Genomic DNA, 23,909 nt, shown 5'->3' on the forward strand with positions numbered 1-23,909 from the left:
TACCCTTTGCTCGTTGGTACTGAGCCAAAAGAAAGTTTGGGCAATCGAGATCCCAAACAAGAGGCCTAGGGCCAGTAAAAGGAACAAAGAGGACTCACAATGGTGATCAACTCCAGCCAGACGAAAAGCTTGGAAACCTGGCCACTAGACATGGAGCGCTAGCTAGGGCGTCACCCTCGAGTGTCACTCGGGCACCTTAGCTCCCTATCTTCACCAAAACAAACCGCCTTAGAGAACTTGCTCGGGCATGCCGGATCTTCATTATCACCAAGGCAGAACCGTCCTCAAGCCTCACTTTGGGCACTTCGTGCCATTTTCGTACTACAACAGAAGAATAGATAGATGGAAAAATTCCAACAATGGGTTGTCTTTGTGCCACACTTGAATACCCTAGAAATTGAACCCTCGCCAGACATTAGGCCACTTGGCTCAGGTTTGCAAGTCTTAAACTGATGGTTTGGATTATTTACACTTACATGTTTTGCTTTTGGTGAAAACTTCTTAGAACAGCCGAGTTGCCCTAGAGTCAAGCACTCAGGACCCTTGCAAAACAGGGAAACAAGGCATGCATACTTCTTTGCCACGATAGCGCATTAGAACAAGCCTCTTGCCACAACAACCAAGGCTAACACGACCTTGGTGGCCATAGCGGTCGAGCATGCCTCCAACCACTGCAAATGAGGCAGACATACTCCTTCGCCACAGTAGCCAAGCCTAGCAGCATGCAAGCTGAGCTCCAGCAAACAAGGCACACGTACACATATACCACAATAGCATGGTCAAGTAAGCCTCCAACTGCTTCAACGAGAAGTGTCAGTGCATCTCTCTCGCCATAATTGCCGCTAGTAGGTCACCTTCGAGAATGAGGCCCTGAGCTCCATAACTGTCTAATGCGGGTTTCCTTCGGCAATGAGTCGATGGGCTCGACAGTTGCATTAGATGGATCTAGGGGGTTGACAGACTCCTTGACCACTTAGTCTAGGTTACTACCAACAAAATTCAATGCCAAAACAACCACACCAATGTGAAACCATCTCAAGGGAAAAGAAATAGGCACTCTTCACTAACGATAAACAATTCTCATGATGTATGTCCTAGAGGCCCTTGCAAGGATTTAGTCTCCTCGAGGTCTGCACTTAGAGATCTTCATTGTATCACATGATGATGGAAAACTAGGGACAAGTTCCCAGAATTAATTTTTCTACGTTTTTCGTAGGCTATCTCTATCTTGTTGGGCAAGTCAACCTTAAGAATCGCGGACATCTATTGGATATGAAATGAACTAAGGTCTTGCCCATTGGAAGCCCATTACCAGGGATAAAAGGAAAGTTGACTGATGAAAGTGCTATAAGGCAAATATGACTCAACTACTCCAAAGAAGGAAAGAGACTTCTATAAAAGGAGGGAATCTCTACACATCAAGGCAGATTATTGGCTCTCCCTTCTAGATTTCCATAGCGAAGGCATCATCTTCAACCTCCCGGGAAATCCTAAATTTCCTCCATTGCATTGAGAGCTACGAAAGGTCATAAGAGACTGTATAATCACCGAATATAGGAGATTTCACCCCCAAACAACCTATGGACATAGACTTTTATTCCGAATTACATAAATTTCTATATCTCTCGCTTTATATACAATTTATATGATTTGTTTATTATTTATTTCATGTATGAGCATCCGAAAATCGTATAAACGTCCAAACCATGAACATGGGCTATTCAACCGTACTGTTGGGCTCCTGTCATGATGGCAAAATGCATCAACAACCACTAAAACAGGGGAATAAGCAATTAGTTTCCACACTTAACCAATCCTTTTGTCGCAACTTGGACTCACTTCCTTTAGGTACATACATCTCATCTTTCCTTTTTATGGACTTAAGCACCAATGCAAAGAACCAGCAAATATATTACAAAAGTTACACGTAAGGTGTAACTGTAAGAATAGCTTACAACTGGAGTGTTAATTTAAGCAACTGTTTTAAGCTATGGTTTGGTTGTTTAGGGTGTAAGATAAGGGGTCAATGATCGACCTTGGGAATGTGAGCTGTGGGTGCAACCACATGAAGTGCGTATATACATGAGTTGAGAGTTAAACTTGGAACCATGTGCGTGTATTGGGCTGGGCAGTTCCAAATCAATGTGTGTGATTGTGTTTCAGTTCCAAATCAATGTGTGTGATTGTGTTTAACTAATGTGTAAGAAGATCAAAGGAGTCCTAAGTGTGTGAAGGTAGGCATTGGTGTTAGGGGTGTGTGTGTGATCAAATTGAAGTTTTGGTCAAGGGAAGTTCCCTTGATTGTGTGGGCTATGGGCATGAAGTTTGTGTTGGAAAATGTACACAAAAAATTTGGGAAATCACGAAGGCAAGTGGTAATTGAATATTAAAGTAGGCTTTAAGGCTTGATTGTAAGGTGAATATCTTTAGAACATATTCTGTCCCCTTCCAATACTATAAAGTTTTGACAAAATTGTTCCAAGGATACAATGAAGCTCTCTGGTTCGTTGTTCTTTGATTGACACTTGGAACAATTCAAAAAGCATCCTTTTATGAAAATTCTAGGATGGAGAGATGTTGATAACTTGACCGATCGTAACGACCTGAAAAATCTTCATAATGGTCATTATTGAGCCCATTTAATGTTGATTATTACTTGCATCATGAAATCTGGTCTTAAATCTTAGATTTAGGAATTAATCATGATATTGTCCAACGGTTAGAAACGATCGACTTTCTGTCGACAACACTAAATGCTTGCCATGTTTTTATTTCCTTCATTTATAGCTTGGGGCGAGCAATCTTGGCTGTGGGCGAGCAAAGATGCTCGGGTGAGCAAACTTCGTTTGAGACAAGTGTGGCGAGTATGATTTCCCGTCCTTGTGCGAGCAACATTTCTCGCTTGAAGTTCTTGTATACTATTTGATCAATACGGGATTTACACTATCTCCATTTTATCTCAATGAGATAATTTTTCCATCAATGTACAAGATAATATACAGAATTTAATTATACGATATAATTATTTGAAATACCCAAATTAATATTTTATTTTAATTCACAGATTCTAACATTTCCCGCTATTCAAATAATACACACACACACATATACATATATGGTATTTTGTGCATTTTGACGAAAATAGATTGCTTCAATGAAGGTGTCTTTCGGACTTGAACTTTCACCTAGTGTAAATATATCAAGACTAGGTCAAGATAATCAGTGAACATATCTTGAACTAATGACCCTATTAGACTAGTCATATATATTTCACAATTATTTTCTAATCCTCCAGGTGGTTTTATTCAGCTTGCACATTATGTCCATGTGAATATATTAACTAATTATGTCCGTCCTGTTTCACCTCGACAATTTTCTCTATGAACTCATTAATAGTCTTACTCATCCTTACAATCCAGTAACATGGTAACACTAGAATACATCTCATTTGGAATTTGGGCTTTCATCTCTAGTTTTTTGAAACTTTAATCATTCTATCGATTTGTTGATATCCATTCGACCTTTTATTGTGTTTTAGTACAAGGTTGGGTTACCATCGTAGATGATTTCCTTAAGTGACCTCAACCTCCATTCCCTTCGATGTTTTATGAATCAGGTCCATTGCAAGCCCTTTTGTTAGCGGACCGCCAAATTTTGAATAGACTTGACATATTCAATTGCAATTACTCCATTATTGAGTAACTCGCTTACATAATTGTATCACAAACTAATATGTCTGTATTTATTGTTGTACGTCTTGCGTGTAGCTATTCGCAAGGTTTCGTCACTATCACAATAAATTGTTATTGTCGGAAATGGTTTAGTACAAAGTGGTATGTCTACCAACAAACTTCTATGCCATTTTGCTTCTTTACATGTAGCTCCAAAGCAATTAACTTAGATTTCATGGTAGAATGAGTTATACAAATTTGCTTCTTTAATCCCATGAGATTACAACTCCTCCCAACGTAAAAGTCCACCTGCTTGTAGATTTTGATTTTTATTCTATACTATTCCAACTTGCATCAGTGTACCCTTCTAATACAGCAGGTTCCCTTTGATTGTATAGACCATAATTTTTAGTCCCCCCTTCAGGTATATATGATCTCGAAAAATGGCATTCCAATGCTCTTTACCTGGTTGCTAATAAATCTACTTAGCATTCCTATAGAAAATGCAATATCATCAATGCATAGAATGCATTAGACTCCCTATTACACTAGCATATTCTAGTTGGGATCTACATTTTCTTGTGTTTTTTCTCAATTTAAGACTAGGATCATATGGTTTTGAGATTGACTTTTGGTCTTCATGACCATACTTCTTGATCACTTTATCAATGTAATGAGATTGTGTCATAGATAACCCATTGATTGTTCTTACAATCTTGATGTTCAGGATCACATTAGCCTTTTACATATCTTTCATGTCAAATATTGGGGAAATAAACTTTTAAGTTTCTTCTACACTTTGAAGGTTGCTTCCAAATATCAACATATCAGCAACGTATAAGCAAAAAATACTCAAGTGTTATTATCCGCATTATAATATGCACACTTTTCAACATCATTCACTCTAAAATCATAAGATAAAATTATTTTATTAAATTTCTCATGTCAATTTTTAGGAGCTTGTTTAAGACCATCAAGGGATCTAATCAATTTATAAACTTTGTTTTCATGACCAGTCATGATCAATCCCTTGAGTTGCTCTATAACGTTCGTCCTTATGAAGAGATTTTAAGAAATAGTTTTAGAAAATGAAACGAGAATTACTAAACTTTTTAGAACTTTTCCTTTCCTCCCCATAATATAAAAGATTCTAAAGTTAAAAATTGAAACTTGCTTTTTAAAATTTAAAAGAGAATTTACAGCGGAGTTCATTAAATTAAATTACAAAATATGAGTTCATACGTTCCATAAAACATGTTTAGGTTTCTATCACATTTTTCTTGGACCATGTCCGTTTTGACGCCTTGTCCTCATTTCATTCCTAGGAGGGGCATGCATAAAAACAAAATAAGTTGAATACTCAGTAAACGTTATTTCATTCTGTAAACATATACTAACATATAACATAAAACATTTCTTTCCTTTGCAAACATTACAAGGTGAGATTTTTCTTTAAAAATGTTTTTGTTCATAAAAAACATTTTTCACACATTGTACATTTATTCACAAAGAGCTAAAAGATTTCATAACATTCAATTTAACTATTATCACTTTCCATTGGCTAGTACAAACTGTTACGTTCCGTGTGTTGGGGTTAGTGGTCTTTTGGACCTAGACTCTGCCCATGGCCACAAGTTAGGAATCCCTTTCAGTCAGGGGGTAGTACTGGGTGCCATACTAGTACTACTTACCCGGTATTACAATCTGTCAAGTCTATTGGTACCGTTATTCATTCAGTCATTGGTCGTAACATAGCTTCTTACATTAAAACATTAATTTTCTTTTCTTTCCATTTCATTAATTCCTTTCAGTCATTTGCTTTTCATTCGTTAGATCATTTCATTTCATAAAACATCATCTCATAACATTGAGCATAAAACATCATTTCCTAATACCCGATTCAAACGCGATATAGGCTGATTCAGACTCGATGCTGATTTTGACCCAATATGTGCCTGTTTCGACTAATACAGGCTAATTCTGATCGATACAGAGTCGAGATTTGGCTACTTAGGTCGATTTTTCTGGTACTTAAGCTGAGTTTCTATTTTTTCAAATTGTGTTTCTCAGATTTTCATCCATATTTCATATTCAGTGTGGAATTTCTTTCTCCAAGTTGAATTTGATATATTTCTACATCCAGGAAACTAAATTTGAGTCATTGTCTCTTGCACCAAACATTAATATGCCTATGACTTCGGTGAAGTTGAATGGAAGAAACTATATGCTGTGGTCAAAATTTGTTGAAATGTTTTTGAAACGCAAGGGTCTTCGTACCTGTGTGGTTGATCCAATGCTTGACTTTACTAGTTCTACATTTGCTCAATTGGAATAAGAAGATGCTCAAGTCTTGTTCTTGATGCCGACCAATATTAAGCTTAATATTTGCACTAGTTTGATACATTTTGATATCGCTTAAGAGGTGTGGAGGCATCTCAAACATATGTATTCAAGTGCTTGGAACATAACCCATATTTATGAGTTGTGTAAGCAATTCTTTGGGTTTGAATAGGGTACTTTGGGCCTAAAAGAGTACTATTCTCAAGTGGTGAACATATGTGAAGAACTCAAGATGTATCAATTGATCACTTTTGATATTTTGCATATGCAACAACAACATGAAGAGTTCAATGTTGTTTGGTTTCTTCTTGTCTTAAAACTTGAATATAAGTCAGTGCATTCTCAAAATTTGGCAAGTCAACAGCTTCCCTCATTTTCTGATGTGTTCTCCCTACTTCAATGTGCCATGTTATTTGGACAAGGATCTCGGTTGTCTTTTGATCAAATTAATGATATATACGCTTTGGTTGCCTCCTATGTTGTTCCTGGTGGGCATGGAGGCTGAGGTGCACGTGGAGAATGTGATGCCAAAGGTAATCACACTTGAGGTCGTGAATCTCGTAAGTGCACCAATTGTGGTCACACTAACCACTCGGTGGACCATTGTTGGGATCTACATGGTAGACCATATGGGTCTGCTAATCAGGTCATTTGCCAAGATACTTCACTTTGTCAACGAGCTCCAACCCGACTCCAGTATGATTAGTATATCATAGGATGAGTATGATAAACTTGTGGGTCGCACACGAGCTTCATCTTCCATAGCTACTCTTGCCCATTCAAGTACAGCTTCTGCATGTCTTGTCTTATCTATCAAGATCCATGTATCATCGATTCAGGAGATACTGAACATTTGATCAGTTTGTCTTATTCTTGATCTATGTAAGATACCATGACATCTTTAAAAAGTGTTACTATTGCTAATGGTTCTCTTGCTAAAGTTACAGACATTGGATCTACTAAACTAATTGATTTTATATCCTTGTCATTTGCTCTATACGCTCCTAGTTTTCCCTTTAGTTTGCTGTCCATTAGTAAAATTACTCAAAACCTTCGATGTTCTGTGACCTTTTATCCCTCTGTATGTATCTTTCAGGATCTCAAGATGGGGAAGAAGATTGGCATGAGGGTATGAAGCTGGTGGTCTATATTACCTTGATGTCAAACAGTCACCCAGTTGAGCCTTCACATTCTCATCATCATCTGCTTTTGAATGACATTGCCGCCTTGGACACCCATCTTTTTCTCTTTTGAAACGTTAAATTAGGAATGTTGGAAATTTGTCTTCCTTTCCTTGTGAAGCATGTCAACTTAGCAAACACCATAGTGTGTCTTTTGTACCGAGAGTTGATAATTGAGCATCTAGTCATTTTGAATTAGTTTACTCTGATATATGAGGACCAATCAACATTGTATCAAACAATTTTCAGTATTTTATTATATTTGTTGATGACTACTCTCATATGACATGGTTGTTTCTGATGAAGGCATGAGCTGAATTTTTTTCCGTATTTAAAATCTTTCGTGAAGAAATTAAAACTCAATTTAGACAAAAAAGTTCAAGTTTTGTATTATGAAAATGCTAAAGAATATCAATCTAGTTCCTTTGCTACTTAAGTAATAAAGGAATTGTTCATCAAACTTCATATTCTTATACACCCCAACAGAATGATGAGATTGGACGCAAAAACCACCATTTGTTAGATGTAACCTGAGCACTTTTACAGCACATGCATGTTCCTAAATATTTTTTCATGGGATGTCAAAAATCTCGTATTAAATGGCTCACGAAAGGGGACTCGAATTCAACATTTTTTCATGCTGCTTTGCATGTTAAAAAGAAGAATAGACTTATTGATTGGATGTTGATGGCTAATGGGTCGGTGTTGGATTCAGCGGATGAAGTTCATCAAGGGGCTGTTGAATTTTTTTTTGAGTTGCCAACGGCGGTTCGTGTTGATTGGGATGATTCTTATATGGAGTTGATTACTCTAGTCATTTCTGAGCTTGTAAATGGTAGGTTGGTGGAGGCGCCGACGATGGAGGAGTTGAAGGTTGCTCTTTGGTCCATTTCATAGGATAGTAGTCCAGGTCCAAACGGCTTTTCAACCAGTTTTTTTTTATCCTGGCTTGGGATATTATCCAGGAGGATTATTAGTGTTGGCATGTGATTTTTTTTAAGGTATGCCTTTATCTTCACTCTTTGAGGCTACTAATGTTGTTTTGATTCCAAAGGTGGAAGTACCTAGGTCTTTTGCACAGTTCCGACCTATTAGTTTATGCTCAGTCGTGTATAAAATTTTATCGAAAGTGTTGGTGAATCGTTTGGTCCCTATTTTAGTGGGGATTATCTCGCCTGAGCAAGCTGCTTTTGAACATGGAAGAAGTATTTTTGATAATTTGTCACTGGCACAAGAAATGGTTCATAGTTTGAATCGTAAATCTAGAAGGGGTCGAGTGACGATCAAAATAGACATGGCCAAAGCGTATGACCGGGTGAGGTGGAGATTTTTGATGGAAGTTTTGATGAGGTTGGGTTTTTCTGAGAAATTTAGGTCTATTATTTTTAATTGTATATCTTCTCCTTTCTTTTCATAATGTTGAATGGATGTTCGAAGGGTTTTTCTGAGCTTCCCGGGGTCTCGGGCAAGGAGATCCTTTATCTCCCTACTTATTTATTTTGTCGGAAGAGATTTTGTCTCGCTTGTTGCATTGTGATTTTTTATTGGGGAAGATTAAGCCGTTTGAGATAGTTGGAGGTAGAGTGATTAGCCACCTATTATATGCTGATGATCTACTGTTATTTTTGAATGGAGGAGAGCTTCGATTAGAAACATTATGCGCCTTTTACATGTATATGAGAAGATGTCTGGACAAGAGGTTAGCCCAAGCAAATCTTCTATATTTTTTTCTTCAAGATATCCTTTGGCCCGTAAACATGCTGTGTTAAACATAACTGGGTTTGAGGAAGGTTGTTTGCCGTGCATTTATTTGGGAGTACCGTTATATGTGGGGCGGCTAACTCTTCGAATGTTTGAGTTGTTATTTGTAAAGGTGGAAAAAAAACCTGTAGGATGGAAAGGTAAGTTATTATCTTTTGGTGGAAAGATTGTTCTTTTGAAACATGTGTTAAATAGCTTATCAATTCATATGCTCTCTGTGCTTAATTTGCCAAAAGGAGTGTTAAAGGGCCTTTAGGTGATTTTTGCAAATTTATTATGGGGGTCGAGTGGGGATGTAAAAAAGCGAAAATGGGTGTCTTGGAGTAAAATATGTTTGTCGGTGGAGGAAGGGGGATTGAGTATTCAGGATCTATCGGATATTCAAGTCTCGTTGCTTATGAAGTTTGTTTGGAAATTGTTGAAGGGAGATTCATTGTGGGCTGATTTTTTTAAGGCGAAATACCTTGGAAATAATCATTTGTTTTCGTTGATTTCGTCTTTAAAAGGTTTGAGATTTTGGAAAGGTATTTTACGAGTGCTACCCTTGGTACTTAATAATTCGAGATGTTTAATCCGTGGATGGGGTTTGAGTTTTTGGTTTGATTATTGGTTGGGGGATGGCGTGGTTGCTAATTTAGAAATGGTAGTTGGAAACCCAGATTTGAGTATTCGGGCTGTTGTTGTTGGTGATGGATGGGATCTTCCTACTCTTAGGAGTTTAGTTGGGGCCAAGATGGTGGAGAAAATTGCTAGTGTTTCGTTGCGTCTTCGGGATGGTCCAAACGTTTATGTGTGGAAGGCATCGGATGATGGGGAATTTACCTCTAAATCTGCTTAGGAATTGGTTCGGAATAGGGGCCCTATTTGTTTATGGAAGAAATGGCTTTGGCAAAAGGCTGTTCCTAAGAAGATGTCGTTTGTGTGTTGGCATGCACGACTCCATGCTCTTCCGGTGGATGAGAACATCTGCAAGTTGGGTATTCCATTAGTGTCAAAGTGTAAATGTTGTGATGGAGCACAAGTGGAACTCTAGATCATGTGTTGTGTTCTGGTGTAGGAGCTAGCTATGTTTGGGATTTTTTTGTAGGGGTATTTGGGATTGTTCTTCCACAACATAGAACTTGGTAAGGGGTGGTAAATGTATGGTGGCTTCGAGCTTCTACTTCTTCTCAAGTGGGGTGGTTGTGTGGGGTTGCACCTATTATTATTACGTGGGCTATTTGGAGGGTGAGATGTGCTGTGCGAATGGAGGGGGTGCATTATGATTGGAAACTGATTGTTAGATCATTGAAGAGTTTTTTTTGGGAGATTTCGGTTTCTTTAACTACACTAATGAAGTTTTCTAGAAGAGATAGTATTATTTTGCAGAAACTAAATTGCCCAGTGATGCCGGTGAGAGTGAAGCTGATGAAGACAATAGCTTGGTTGAGGCCTTGCACGGGGGCTATTAAATTAAATGTGGATGGTGGAACTGCAGGCAATCCAGGTTTGTCAGGAGGGGGAGGGGTAATTCGAGATGATCACGGTAAAGCTATTGTGGGATTTGCTCATTCTTATGGATATGCTACTAATACCATTGCGGAATGTTGGGCATTTCTTGATGGTTTAAAATTGTGTCACTAGCTTGGTTTTAAAGATTTTGTGATTGAATCAGATTCAACGGTTATTGTTGGTTGGTTTAGGTCGGGAGTTTGTAAGTTTTGGTATTTATGAGATTTCTGAGAAGAAGCTATTCATTTGTTTCAGCTGATGAATGCTACAGTTTGTCATATCTTTCGCGAAGCGAATATAGTAGCAAATTTCCTCTCCAAGGAAGGTGCAAAGGGCCAGAATTTGGATTTTATGGGTGAGAAGTTTAGAGAGAGACGGTTTTGTGGCCTTGTTCGAACTGATAAATGGGGTCTTCCTTATATTAGGCGTTAAAAAAATAATAATAATAAAGAATGTATTCACTGCTTTTAGGATTTTATCCTGGTCGTTTGGGCACCTGGGTTTGAATTTTTGATTATTTGTTATCTCTAGGTGTCGAGATGTTTCTATGGTATTCCTCCACCATAAGTGAGAGGTTTTTCTAATAAAAATGGGGTGGGGTCACTCTTGAACATGTGACCTGACCTCTTCATATAAAAAACATATGTTCCTAAATGTTTTTAGAGATATGATATTCTTACTGCATGTCACCTTATTAACCATATGCCTTCTCCATATGAGCTTTAATTTTGTAAACGAATGGGCTTTGTAAACTATATGAGTGGGTCCCCATCTTTGGCCTTTTGTATATCTTGTTTTTCACAATTATTTTTTTTCCTTTTCTTCCAATTATTTTATGATCTAGAACAACGAAAGGTGCGTACAAAATTTGTCTTAGAAAAATGTGTATAACTTTCTCGAGGCAATATGAAGTTATAGAAATCTCAATAATACTCACTGTCCTTTTAAATATTATCTTTTTCTCACCTTCTAACATAACATCAAATAATTAAAAGATAACGTTGATTCTTGGAATTTAAAATAGTGACTATAACCGATAAGTACTAACGAAAAACGCATTACTTTTTTTCTCCCCTCTCGTAGAGGTTTCTCTCCTGTCGTCGTATAGGTTGTCCTACCATAGTGGTAGGCCAAACAGATTCGAGAAAAGAATTACAGGCTTTTTAGAAAAGCAGAATGGAAAGGGATTTGGAAGAACTTTAACAAAGCTCTCTTTCCGAGCATGAAAATGAAGAGATTTTAGTGGACACAAAATTGTTCGAGCAGACGAAAAGCAGAGGCGCAAATTGTCTGGTTATGACCCTACTCACTAATCGTCACTTCAATAAGGAAACGCTCAAGCAAACCATGCTGAAAATCTGGAGACCAGTAAAGAAGATTATGTTCAAAGATCTGGGCTTAAATTTGATGCTTGTGGAACTCGAAGACCTTAGAGAAGAGGATCGTGTGATGAAGGAAGGGCCTTGGTCTTTTGATAAACACCTCTTGCTGATGAAAGAATTGGAAATTTGTCAGCAACTCAACCTGTAACACCCCGATCTCGGAAGTCCGGAGAGTTAACTCTTAACACTTAAAATCAACTTAAATAACACAATTATAAAATCCAGAAAATTCCATAAAATATTAATCCATTTAATCAATCCAAATATCTAAGTTCCTCCATGGGGACAATAAAAAAAATCTCAGTAACATATATTAAAAACTCTCCAAAACTCGAAATTATCCTTAACTCATCTAATCAAAGTACCCAAAAAATAAAATCAGTTTACTAACTACGACTCTCAAATAAGCACTTGTACCCTCAGACACTTATTCCACTTCGATCATCATACCATGCTAAAACTTCCTACTCTTGTTCTCCAGCTGAACCATCAAAATTATCTGAAAAATATATGGAGATAAGGGGTGAGTTATCAACAACTCAGTAAGCAGATGACATATACTAGTGTGTAAACATGAGTATTTACAGAAATCAGAATGCAGAACAAAACATTTTTATTTTCAGGGTGCGGAAGCAAAACATGTTATCAAAATATCAGAGCGAAGATTTAGAAATAATTTCATTCAAAAATATCCTTTTGGCATAGCATAAATGATCATCATCATCATCAGAACATCATATCAGAACAGAAGCCATGTATAACCCCCGTGGTAGGGCTGTGCAATCTGCGGATAACCACGCAGAACATAAATCACTCTGTCCCTAAGGTGTGCACTCAAAACAGAGACCACTACTATAACCCGTGGCAGGGCCGTATCCACTATTATAACTCGTGGTTGGGCCGTATCCACTATTATTACCCGTGGTTGGGCCGTATCCACTATTGTAACCCGTGATTGGGCCGTATCCACTATTATTACTCGTGGTTGAGCCATATCCACTATTATAACCCGTGACAGGGCCGTACTGAACAGAACGGAAACAGAATCAAATTTAGAATCAAAGAGTCATGCCAAATGTTTTCAGAGATCACATCTTATCCAAACAAAGTACTGAACAAAATCATATTATCTTCGTAATCAAAACAGATCCAAAGCATATTTACAATATTTATGCACAAATTTTTATATTCGCTCTTTTTGCATAAATTAGAAATAAAGTGTCAAAAATAAGCTCATGTCTACACCAGTCATGATGGAAAATACTCTATTCTTAAACAGAATCTCATGAATAATGCAGAACAAATAACTGATATAGTTCAAATTTCTTTTCATAACCAAATATGTATATTTTTCAAAAAATCAACCTCAGCTCATTTTATTTTAATGCAAAGTCTAGCATAGGAACCCCGCTTACTTGGACTTCTTAGTTTTTCAGAAATTTCCTCAAAAATGTCGAACAATAATTAATTGTCACCTATAAAATAATCACATAATTCTCATAAATTTTCAATTAATCTCATATTTCGATATTTAAACTTAAAATGCTAAAAGAACCTATTTTTAAAACCTCAAAACTTAAAATTCTCATAATACCTAAAATACCATCATTTTCTAAGACCATCAATACCCACTTAATCGAATTCGTACTGAAGAAGAAAATTCTTAGAATAAGTATTATGATAATTATAGAACTCAATAAAAATTAATATTCAAAATATCTAAAATGCCAACAATATTTTATAAATAAAATGAATACATTGGTTACTAAAATTTTCCATAAAATAAGTCATGAAAAACTCTTCTCTTAAAAAAAATAGGTTTACTCTCTTTAGTTAACAATATTATTAAAATACAAATATAATATCTATTGAAATTTAAAGCAAAAATCTATTTAAACATAAACTCAACAAAACTTCTCACCCGAAAACAGTAGGCTAAAACTGGAAACTTTCCATATATATATATATTAGGTTAAAACTTTACATATAAATATATGTATATATATATATATAATTACACCTTATGAAATAAAACTAGCGATAAACAGAACTCATGAATATTAGACATGCAGCGACGACAGGGACTCACCGAGAAGCTAAAGTGCGACGGGGCTGTCTGGAGGGACTGTGTTGGCGCGGCTGAGGAGCAGGAGTGCGGCGGAGATGCCGTTGAGTTGGGCTGAGCAAGAGAGAAAAAGAGAGGGAGAGGTGAGCGCGAGAGAGGGCGGAGAGAAAGGAGGGAGTAACCGAGGGAGGTACTCATCGTGAGGGGGGTGCTACGGCCTGAGGTGGCCTGAGGGAGTTCAACGCCCTTTTTCGTGCGGTGGCGGCAGCTTGGAGTGGCTGGCGCGGTGCAGTGTAGTGGGTGGACCTCTGTTTCGGTGGCTAAAAACAGAGGAAAACACAGCTGAGTTTTCCGTGAGAGGGGTGGCTCGCGGTAGTGTTAACCGACGTGGTTTTCGTGAGGTGGGGTCACAATGTGGTGGAGCTCTCGGCGGAGGGTATGGCAGCGGTTTATGGTGGCTGGAGGTTACGGGACGATAGGCGGCAGCTTCGTGTGGCTGTCGGTGGACGCTTGCAGTGGTCGGTTATGCTTCGGGCTAGTGTTTTCCGTCGTGCAAGGGGCCAGCAGTGTGGGTTGCAGTGTGGAAGGCTTGGCAGTGGGACTGCCCTTCGATGGTGGTTGTTCGGTTTCTCGTGGGGCTTGGACAGTGCTATTGCACGGTGGTTCGTTTGTTTTGGGCTGGGTTTGATCGAGGCAGTGGCTGGGATGCTGCGCGGTGGCTGGTCTTCAAGCGGGTGTGAGGACGTGCACTGAAGTTTGACGGTGGGAGGGCATGCAACGCCGCGGTTGCTGTTTGCGTGGGAAGGAGTTTATAGCAGCGGTAGTGTTTGGGTAGTTTCTCATTGCATGGGAAAAACATATGCATCTATATATATGTGAGGTGAAACCCTAGAGAGACGAGAGAGACGTGTGTGTGCATGCATGCCGTGAACAAATGTGTGTGTATGCATGCCGTGGATGAGAGGCAGACCTAGGGGAAAAGAAAAATAAAAACAGAAAGAAAAGAAAACAAAATTAAATCTGGTGTTTAAAAACAAAAATAAACATGTGAAGAAAATATAATAAAATAAATGAACTAAAAATAAATAAATAGATAAAAATAGAGCTTGGTTGGGTCCGGGTGTTACACAACCAAATCAGAATCACAGAAGCTTCCTTCTAGATTCAACTTCATGACCTCCCTTTACAAGTCATGAATGAGAAGGTGGGAAAACTAATTGGTGAGGCTATCGACATTGTAGAGATTGACGTTGAACAAGGCGATGTGGTGTGGAAAGTATATCTCGGAATTGAGGTTCGATTGGATGTCACCAAACCTTTCTCGAGGGGAAAGCTAATTAACTATGGGCAATATGGTTCTTGTTGGGGTCGGTTTATGTATGAATGATAACCTGATTTTTGTTATGTTTGTGGAAGGCTAGGACATGGTCATCAATATTGCATTCTGTGGCAAACCTAGAGGGATCAATGGATGCGTTAAGGGAGTGCAGGAGGTAGAGGAAGGAATATCGTGATCAACATGCCAATTCGGATTAGAATTCCTCGTCATTCCGATCATCGAGGCCAGTTTGGAGATATGCACGATTAACGACTGAGAAAATGGGTGAGACAGATAACAAATCTATTTATGAGAATATACAGGGCGAAAATGGAGGCAGATCACGAGCTGAATATGGAAAGTTGCTTGAAAAAGAGAATTTATCTTCTGAGGTTGATACGCCAGATATTCTAACGGCTCCCCAAATTGAGGAAATTCCCTTTGTTGATGTTGTGTTTCGTAGCCCGAACAGTTTCACAAAGCCCAAGCTCCCTAGTGCCTGCAACTAAGAAGAAAGTGAGGCTCCCGTGGCCTCCGAGTTCACTTCGATGCCTAAGTCAGTGGGTGGTTCTTTGGTGATGGAGAAGGAAAATACAATGCAAAGTAAAAGAGTTACGTAAGTTGAATCGAGATCCCCGTAAGAGGGTTATCCCGTAAGAGAGTTACCTATTCTCTGTCGCCTTAGTGGGGGCTAGTCTGCGGCCTAACTAGAGATCACACCGTGTTTGTTGTCCTACGTTTGTGTGGCCGCCACTTCTCTGTCATGCTAGGAGATGTCAGATCGTGGGCGAGCCGTCCTTTGCTCATGGGAAGCTCCATTGTGCGCCAGATTTCCTGACACTGACCTGGGTTGGCTCGTGCCTGGGATCCGGGACTCTGGAGTCGGGTGCATGATGATGTTATGCCCACCTGGCTCGATAACTTGATTTGCTAATTTGCAGACCCCGATCCTCCCGGACCTTGAGTTTATGGGCCCGGACAAATCGGGTGTGCGCTTTCTTTACTTCTCGATCCTCTCGCCTGAGTCCTCGGCTCCCCTACTCGGGCCTCGGCTTTGTGGTTCGGCCTTCCTAGGCTTGGGCTCTTCGGAAGTGGGCCTTGGCTTTCCTAGTCTTGGGCCTTTCGGGAGCGGGCCTTCCCTCATAGTACCCCACGAATTCCTACCATGGACACGGGGTGGGAATTCCATCCTTCCTCATCTTGATCGGTTCATTTGGTCCCCATCGCTTAGAGTTTCCCGAAGCCCTTCTCTCGCTGCTTCTTGGAGACGACTCGGTGCCTGCTGGTTCATCTTCCCGAGGGCTGATGAGACGCGCGGGCTGCTGCTCGTTCCCGAGGGTTAGTAAATGCGTCTTTTCACTCATGCAACTGTCTCGCTTCTCGAGGCTTGATGAGACGTGCGGACTGCGCCTTTGATTGCTTTGACACCTTTCTGGTGCGTGCCGCACACTCCTTCACCCCTTCGACTGCAATCCGTGCCATGTGGCGCTATCAGACGTTATTGACCCTAGCGTCGTTTCGCTTCTCAAGCCTCCTCCCACCTGTTTTCTTCCCTATTTAAGCCGTTCATCCCCCCAGTCTTTCTTTCTTCTATGTTTGCCTTCTCGTCTGTTGCTTCGTCTTTCTTTCACTCCCAGTTTCCCAACCATTCTCTCTTTCTTCACTTCCTTTTGTTCGACAACCTTTTCTTCCCACCTTCGATGGCGTCCATGGACGTCGCTACTCCACTCTTTCGGGGAAGGCGTTGGGTATCCTCCGTTACAAGTGCTGACCTTAGAGCTTTTCGCTCTAAGTATGGGATTCCTCCTCCATGATTTTGGAGATGCCACGGAGTGAACAAGTAGTGGGTTTCGACGGCACTGCGACGAGGGTAGCTTTGTTTCAGTTGATGTTCGCCAATGGCCTCCGCCTCTCGTTCTGCCATCCTGTTCGGGAAGTCTTGAACTTCCTCGGGTTGGCCCCGGCGTAGCTGTACCATAATGCGTGGGGCCTCTTGATCTCCAGTTGCATCATCTACAGGATGGTGTTGAGCAAGACCCTCGAAGAATATCCCTACCTGATGCCACTAGAATTTTTCTATGCTTATTGGCTCGTCTACCGCCCGGGCAACATTGTCAGCTTCCATGCCCGATCCTCCGCTCACAAGATAGCTTTGCACGAGCAGCATCACTCGAGTATCAAAGAGTGGTCGCGCAAATTCTTTTTTGTGTCCAGCCCGGGCTTGGGAGTACCCTGAAGGGGAGGCCCCTCACCAAGAGTTCCCCATCTAGGCAAGTTGGGGGTATCCTCCATCAACAGAGACCTTAGAGCTCACCCTCAACTGGAGGGAGGAGGCTCGGTATGAATTGGTTACGGCCTGGGTGAGGGCTCATCCCGAAGAGTCAAATACAGACTTGGTACTCTTCGACGAAAACATCCATGGCTACTTGTCTTCCCCCGATTGTTTGTATGCCATGGGAAGGAATTTCTTGGGTAGTGTCCCTCCCCCCTCCCGATGTCAGCCCCCCTCACCGTAAGAAAGCCGCACGCCCTTCCGTTGGTCAGGCCAACCTGCCAAGGGTGAGGCACGACTTTCCCCCATTGAGCATCGTTGCCAGGGGTTCTACTCCGCCCATAAGCAGGGTTGGAGAATCTGGAGCGCGGGCCCGCTCGCCTCAACGATAGGGATCTACTAGTGCGGATGCTCTGGCCCTCTCGTCATGGGGGACTACCTCCTTCCCGAGGGACCCAGTCCTGCTGACGGCCCTTCCGCCTCCACCAGCTCCCACGTCGTCAAGCCCTCTCAGAGCCCGCTGCCTCACTTTGAAGAAGACTTGGAGGCTTGCGACCTTTAGGCAGCCTTCTTTGCCTCTATGGCGCACCCCTTTCCCCACGAGCCCAGCTCGTTTACAACCTTCTCCTCCTTAGAGGATATTCGCCAGGAGGAGACTGCTGCTGGGTCTCCTCGAGATGACTCGCCGACTGGGCTACAAACAGCCGAGCTACCTTCCTTCGAAAATCTAACCCCCGGGGGAAGTGAAGACGAGGGAGACGATACCTTCCTGGGATCTAGGCCTCGTGAGGGGGTGCGAAGCTCTACGCCCACCTCCGGTTCTGGGGGCAGAGAGTCGGCCCTTGCACCAAACCTCTCCCAAATCCTCACTGAGACAAATGTTCCCAGGAGTGAGGTGGGCTAAGACGGTGACTCGATGCACGAACTGGGATTGTGGGAGACAGAGCCTGGTCCCTCCTGAATTGGAAGCCCTAAAGAGGGGCTTGGTGGGTCTCCCCTCCAAGATGAAGAGGGATGGAGTGTTGGGGGCAACAATGCTGAGGATTCGGTTCCTGACGCTTCTCCTGCCTCGGTTCGGATCATGCCGGACGTTGCTCCCTAGGTTATCGATCTGAACGACGACGAGGAATCCCCTGTTTCAACTCTAGTGGCGCCCGGGCCGTGCGACGAGACTTGGGGATCTCTTCCCAATTTTTCTTGCCAGCTGGTGATTGCCGGTCCCTCATCCTCTTAGGAGCAGAGGGTTCGCTGCCTCCCCCCTTACCCGGGCCGAGGCTACCGAGCATGTCTGCCGCATGCTGAGGCCCTTACTCGCCCAGGTATGCTTGCTCTCTCCAAGCTTGTTTCATTCCTAACTGCGACTTATGTCGTTTTCCCCCTCTTTGTTGCTTCTTGTCTTTGTAGGCCGCACACCAACTCTCCGCTATGATCGGGGACGAGCTGGGGAGCTGGAAGAGGCCAACCGGGGGCTCGGTTCCTTAGGTCGCTTCAGTTACTTAAAGTTGAAGCAGGCGACTCGGCGGATAAAGGAGCTAAAAACTGAGTGGAAGGATTTGGTGAAGGAGATAATGCTCCTTAAGGACCAGAACTGGGACATGGAGGCCGCCGTCAAAAGGCAAAAGGAGAAAAAGAAGAGGTTCAAAGGACTTCATGATGTTGAGCTCAAACTGTCTTGCCTGGCCTCAGAGAAAAAGGGGCTAGACGAGGCCCACATCTCCTCTGAGCGGAACCTGATCACCCTAGAAGCTGAGCTGAATGCTTCCCAGGCTCAATTGGAGTCGGCCAGGGAATAGTTGCTGAGGTCCCGAGAAGAGACGGAATCCCTTAGGAAGGAGGTTGAAGAATTTCGCCAGGGTCAGGCTTCTGCGGTAGGGCAAAGTTCGAGGTTGCTGTTTGAGACCTTTAGACATTCTCACGAAGCCTTACACTTGAGAGATCTTTAGACATTCTCACGAAGCCCTACACTTGAGAGATTAGTTACGACGGGTGACGGCTCAGGTTAGTGAGCTCGTGCAGTCTGGGATCCAAAAGAATCTTGATCTTCTATCGCGTGACTGGGAGATTGCCAACCTGAAATCTCAACTGGGCGATGTCGACCGGTTCGCCAAAGAGATCCGGTCTCGGATCGCGAATACTAACGCCATCCGGGACGCCGCTTTGTCCTATGGCTACAGCGACGGCCTAAAGAGAATGTAGCAACACCTGCTACAACATCCCAAGCTGGACCTGCGCACCTTGTCCTTGGCATCTCTGCCTCCCGGTCCTGAGGAGCAGGCCTTTGTTAGAAATTTCAGGAAGCCCGGATATCCCCCATTCCTCCCGGGCGCTCCTTCAGCTCCTCCATCTTGGCGATAGGCCTTCCAAGCGCCTTTTGTAACAGTTACATATGTATTATTCTTTTTTTTTTTTGTTTGGTGGGCACAGCCCCTTGTACTCTGTAAATTTTGACAACATAATTTTGATAATGCTAAGGACTCTGCGTTCTTGGTTCCTTTCTCTTATCCTTTTCCCCGTACTTCATTTTCTTTGTTTCCTGTGCTTCCCCGATGGTATTTGTGCCGGGCTTCAAGATGCTCGACTTAGTAAGGGTGGGGTCCGGTTCCAAGTCCTTGGACAGGGAAGGTACCTTGCAGTGAGTTAAGGGTGTTAGGGCTCGTCTTCTTGTGAGCGTAAGGATTTGACTTAGTTGGGGCGGGGTTCGGTTCGGAGTCTTGGGACAAGGAAGGTACGCCGCGGCGAGTCAAGGGACCCGTATTCTTGCGAGTGTAAGGACTCGACTTTTTATCGAGTCAAGGGACCCGTCTTCTTGCGAGTGTATGGACTCTGCTTTTATGAAGTTGAAGGACCTGTCTTCTTACGAGTGTAACGACTTGGCTTTTATCGAGTCAAGAGACCTGTCTTCTTGCAAGTGTAAAGACTCGACTTAGTTGGGGTGGGATCTGGTTCTGAGTCCTGGGACAAGGAAGGTACTCCGTGGTGTTATCAAGTCAAGGGACCCGTCTTCTTACGAGTGTAAGGACTTGACTTTTTATCGAGTCAAGGGACCTGTCTTCTTGCAAGTGTAAGGACTCGACTTAGTTGGTCTCGTCCTTGGTTGTCTTTGAGGCAGTAGGAACCTGGTCGGTTGCTAGCTGTGACTACGTAAGGCCCCTCCCATTGTGCTCCCAACTTCTCTTATTCTGGGGTGGTTACTCCCTCTTCTCGTAACACCATGTCACCTACTTTAAGGACCGTGGCCTGACTCATTTGTTGAAATATTACTCTGCCTTTCGCTTGTTATTTGCCGTTCGGATAGCCGCTTCCTCCCTTCTCTCTTATAGGGCATCTAGGTTCTCTGCTAGCCTCTCATTGTTCGTGTCTGGGTCAAAATGCTGGACACAGAAAGTGGGCATCCCGACCTCTACAGGAATCACAGCTTCACTCCCATAAGTGAGAGCGAAGGGTGTTTCGCTGGTGGGGGTTCAGACAATAGTTTGATATGCCCAAAGCACGCTCGGAGCTCTTCAGCCCATGCTCCTTTTTGTGCCCTGATCCTTTTCTTGAGGGTGGAGAGGAGAGTTTTGTTGGTTGCCTTGGCCTGTGTGCTGGCCTGGGGGTGGCCTGGCGAGGAGTACTTTACCTTAATCCCGAGTTCTGCACACCATTCTTGGTAGTGTGCACAATCAAACTGCTTTCCATTGTTCGAGACAAAGCTCTATGGTATGCCAAATCGACAGACTACCGACTTCCACAAGAACTTCGTTATGGCACGGGAGGTGATGCTTGCGAGTGCTTTCGCCTCACCCATTTGGTGAAGTAGTCGACCTCAACCATGACAAACTTGCCCCCCTTTTGCTACCGGGAAGGGGCCAATCAGGTCCAATCCCCATTGGGCGAAGGGCCATGGGGCCATAATTGAGGTCAGCTCCTCTGCTGGACAATAGGGGACCGGTCCGTGCTCCTGGTACTTTTTGCATTTTCTGGCGAATTCCTCTACATCTCTGAGGGCACGGGGCCAGTAATATCCGGCTTGGGCTACTCTCGCAGCTAGCGCCCTCCCTCTCGAATGGCTACCACAAATCCCTTTGTGGATTTTGGCCAATACATACTGGGCTTCGTCTGGTGAGATGCACCTAAGGAGCGGCTCGGAGAAACCCCTTTTGTACAATACCCCTTCGTGCAGCGTGAATCAGGCTACCCGGTTCTTGATCTTTCGCGCTTCCTCCAAGTCGTTGGGTAGTTGTCCTTCTTGTAAGAATCTTCGGATGTCCATTACCCATTCAGGGGGCTGGGGCTGTGACAGATACTTCCTCCCTGATGGACGGGGTCTTCGACCGTCCTGGTCATGGTATGCTCAGGAAGTTGGAGTTCCTCCTGCCCAGACGCAGCCCTGGCCAGACGATCTGCTTCATGATTCTCTGTTCTTGGAACCTGTTGGAGGTTAAAGTAGCGAAAATGATCCCGCTCGTTGCAGACCAACTGGAGGTATTTCTTCAACCTTTCCCCCTTTGTAGTGAACTGCCCTAGAACCTGGCTGACCACGACTTGAGAATCAGCTTTTACTTCTATCTCCTCTGCTCCAAGTAGCCGCGCAATCGTCATTCCTGTCAGGAGCGCCTCATATTCGGCTTCATTATTTGTTACTTTGAAGGCCAGCCTGATCGAATAACTGTGCTCATTTCCCTACTCGGTGACGATGTGGCCCCTGTTCCCCTGCCAGCTTGGTAGGATGAGCCATCAACGTAGACCTGCCAGGGTTTTCCTTGAGGTGCGGCTGATACTTCTTCTGGGAAGTTGGTGAACTCGGTGACAAAATCCGCCAATATTTGTCCTTTGGTCGCGACTCTTGGTTGATACTCTATGTCGAACCCGCTGAACTCAATTGCCCACTTGGCTAGCCACCCTGAGGCATCTAGTTTTTGGAGTACCTGTTTAAGGGGATGGTTGGTAAGTACTCTAATTGGATGTGCTTGGAAATACGACTTTAATCTTCGGGTTGCAACAATGAGGCCGAATACCAGCATTTCCGTTCGGGGGTATCTTGCTTTTGCGCCCCGAAAGGCTCTGGTCATGTAGTATACGGGACGTTGCCCTCCTCCTGTTTCACGGACCAGCGCTGCTGATATTGCATGCGACGACACTTCCAAGTACACTGTCAGGGTCTCTCCTGGTTTCGTTTGGCTTAGCAGCGGGGGGAGGCTGAGATACGCCTTTAGGTCGGTGAAGGCTTCCTCACATGCCTCATCCCAGTTTTGTGCCTTCCTCAGTACTTTGAAGAATGGTAGGCATTGGTCGGTGGATCGGGCGATGAACCGATTTAGGGCCGCCACCCTCCCGGCTAGCTTCTGGACTTCATGGACGCTACACGGGGGAGGCATTGTCATCACCGCTTCTATTTTTTCCAGATTCACTTCGATCCCTCTTTCTGAGACCATGTATCTCAGAAATTTACCTGTCTCTACCCAAAATGCACATTTCAACGGATTAAGCTTCATCCGGTATTGTCGAAGGACGGAGAATGCTTCTCGCAGGTCTGCCAAATGCTTATGGGTTTCTTTGCTCTTCACCAACAGGTCGTCCACATATACTTCCATGTTGCGGCCAATCTGTTGTTTAAATATTCGGTTGACTAGACGTTGGTAGGTGGCCCCTGCATTTTTCAGTCCGAAGGGCGTTGCCTTGTAGCAGTAGAGCCCTCGGTTGGTGATGAATGCTGTTTTCTCTTCATCGTCCAGATTCATCCTTATCTGATTGTATGCAGAATAAGTGTCCATAAAGCTGAGGAGGGGATGTCTCACTGTTGAATCCATTATCAGATCAATGCGTGATAGAGGGAAGCTATCTTTTGGGCAGACTTTGTTCAGGTTAGTGAAGTCTACACACATTCGCCACTTGTCGTTAGGCTTTTTCACCAAAACCATATTTGAGAGCCATTCTAGGTATTGGACTTCCCGGATGAACCCCGTAGCAAGGAGTTGATCCACCTCTTCCGCTATCGCGCCGTACTTTTCAATGCTGAAGTTGCGTCGTTTCTGCTTGACTTTCTGTGTGGTTGGGTTGACGCAGAGCCGGTGTTCGATAACGGAGTTGTCAATCCAGGGCATGTCTTCGTGGCTCCAAGTGAACACATCTTGGTGTTCGACAAGGAGAGATATTAGCATTGCCCTCATACCTGGGCCTAGCCTAGTGCCGATCCGGACTTGTTGTCCGGGCTCCTGCTGGTCTACTATTACAAGTTCCAGCGGTTCATTGGATGCGGCTTGTTGGAGGGCCTGCTCGTCACGGGTTTTTCCATCCCATTCGGTCAGGACCGGGGGTGATCTGGGCGTGGGGGTTTCTTCTGGTGCTTCTATTGTCGCCATGACTCGTGCCTCATGTCTCATCTCCCTGTCATAGCATTCCTGGGCTAGGACCTATTCGCCATGGATTTTACCGACTCCCGAGTCGGT

At 43.1% G+C, this 23,909-nt stretch overlaps 1 protein-coding gene across 6 annotated transcripts in view; it reads left to right on the plus strand.

Moving 5' to 3' along the window:
- The window catches only part of LOC121260392 (tRNA N(3)-methylcytidine methyltransferase METTL6), a 33,886-nt gene extending 26,421 nt beyond the window's left edge, over positions 1-7,465 (plus strand). For 2 of the 6 annotated variants that reach the window (XM_041162246.1, XM_041162253.1), the window contains one exon: positions 7,108-7,465. Coding sequence is in view for 2 of the 6 variants with exons in the window: in XM_041162253.1 (XP_041018187.1) it covers positions 7,108-7,146 (39 nt within the window). In the remaining 4 variants the exon portion in view is untranslated. Of the gene's footprint in view, positions 1-2,787; positions 3,058-3,538; positions 3,851-7,107 lie in introns of those variants that run through there. The other 4 variants (XM_041162249.1, XM_041162250.1, XM_041162248.1 and 1 more) reach the window with 3 other exon arrangements.
- The last annotated feature ends 16,444 nt before the right edge of the window (positions 7,466-23,909 follow it).

This window comes from Juglans microcarpa x Juglans regia, chromosome 4D (assembly GCF_004785595.1).
Source record: "Juglans microcarpa x Juglans regia isolate MS1-56 chromosome 4D, Jm3101_v1.0, whole genome shotgun sequence".
NCBI lineage: Eukaryota > Viridiplantae > Streptophyta > Magnoliopsida > Fagales > Juglandaceae > Juglans > Juglans microcarpa x Juglans regia.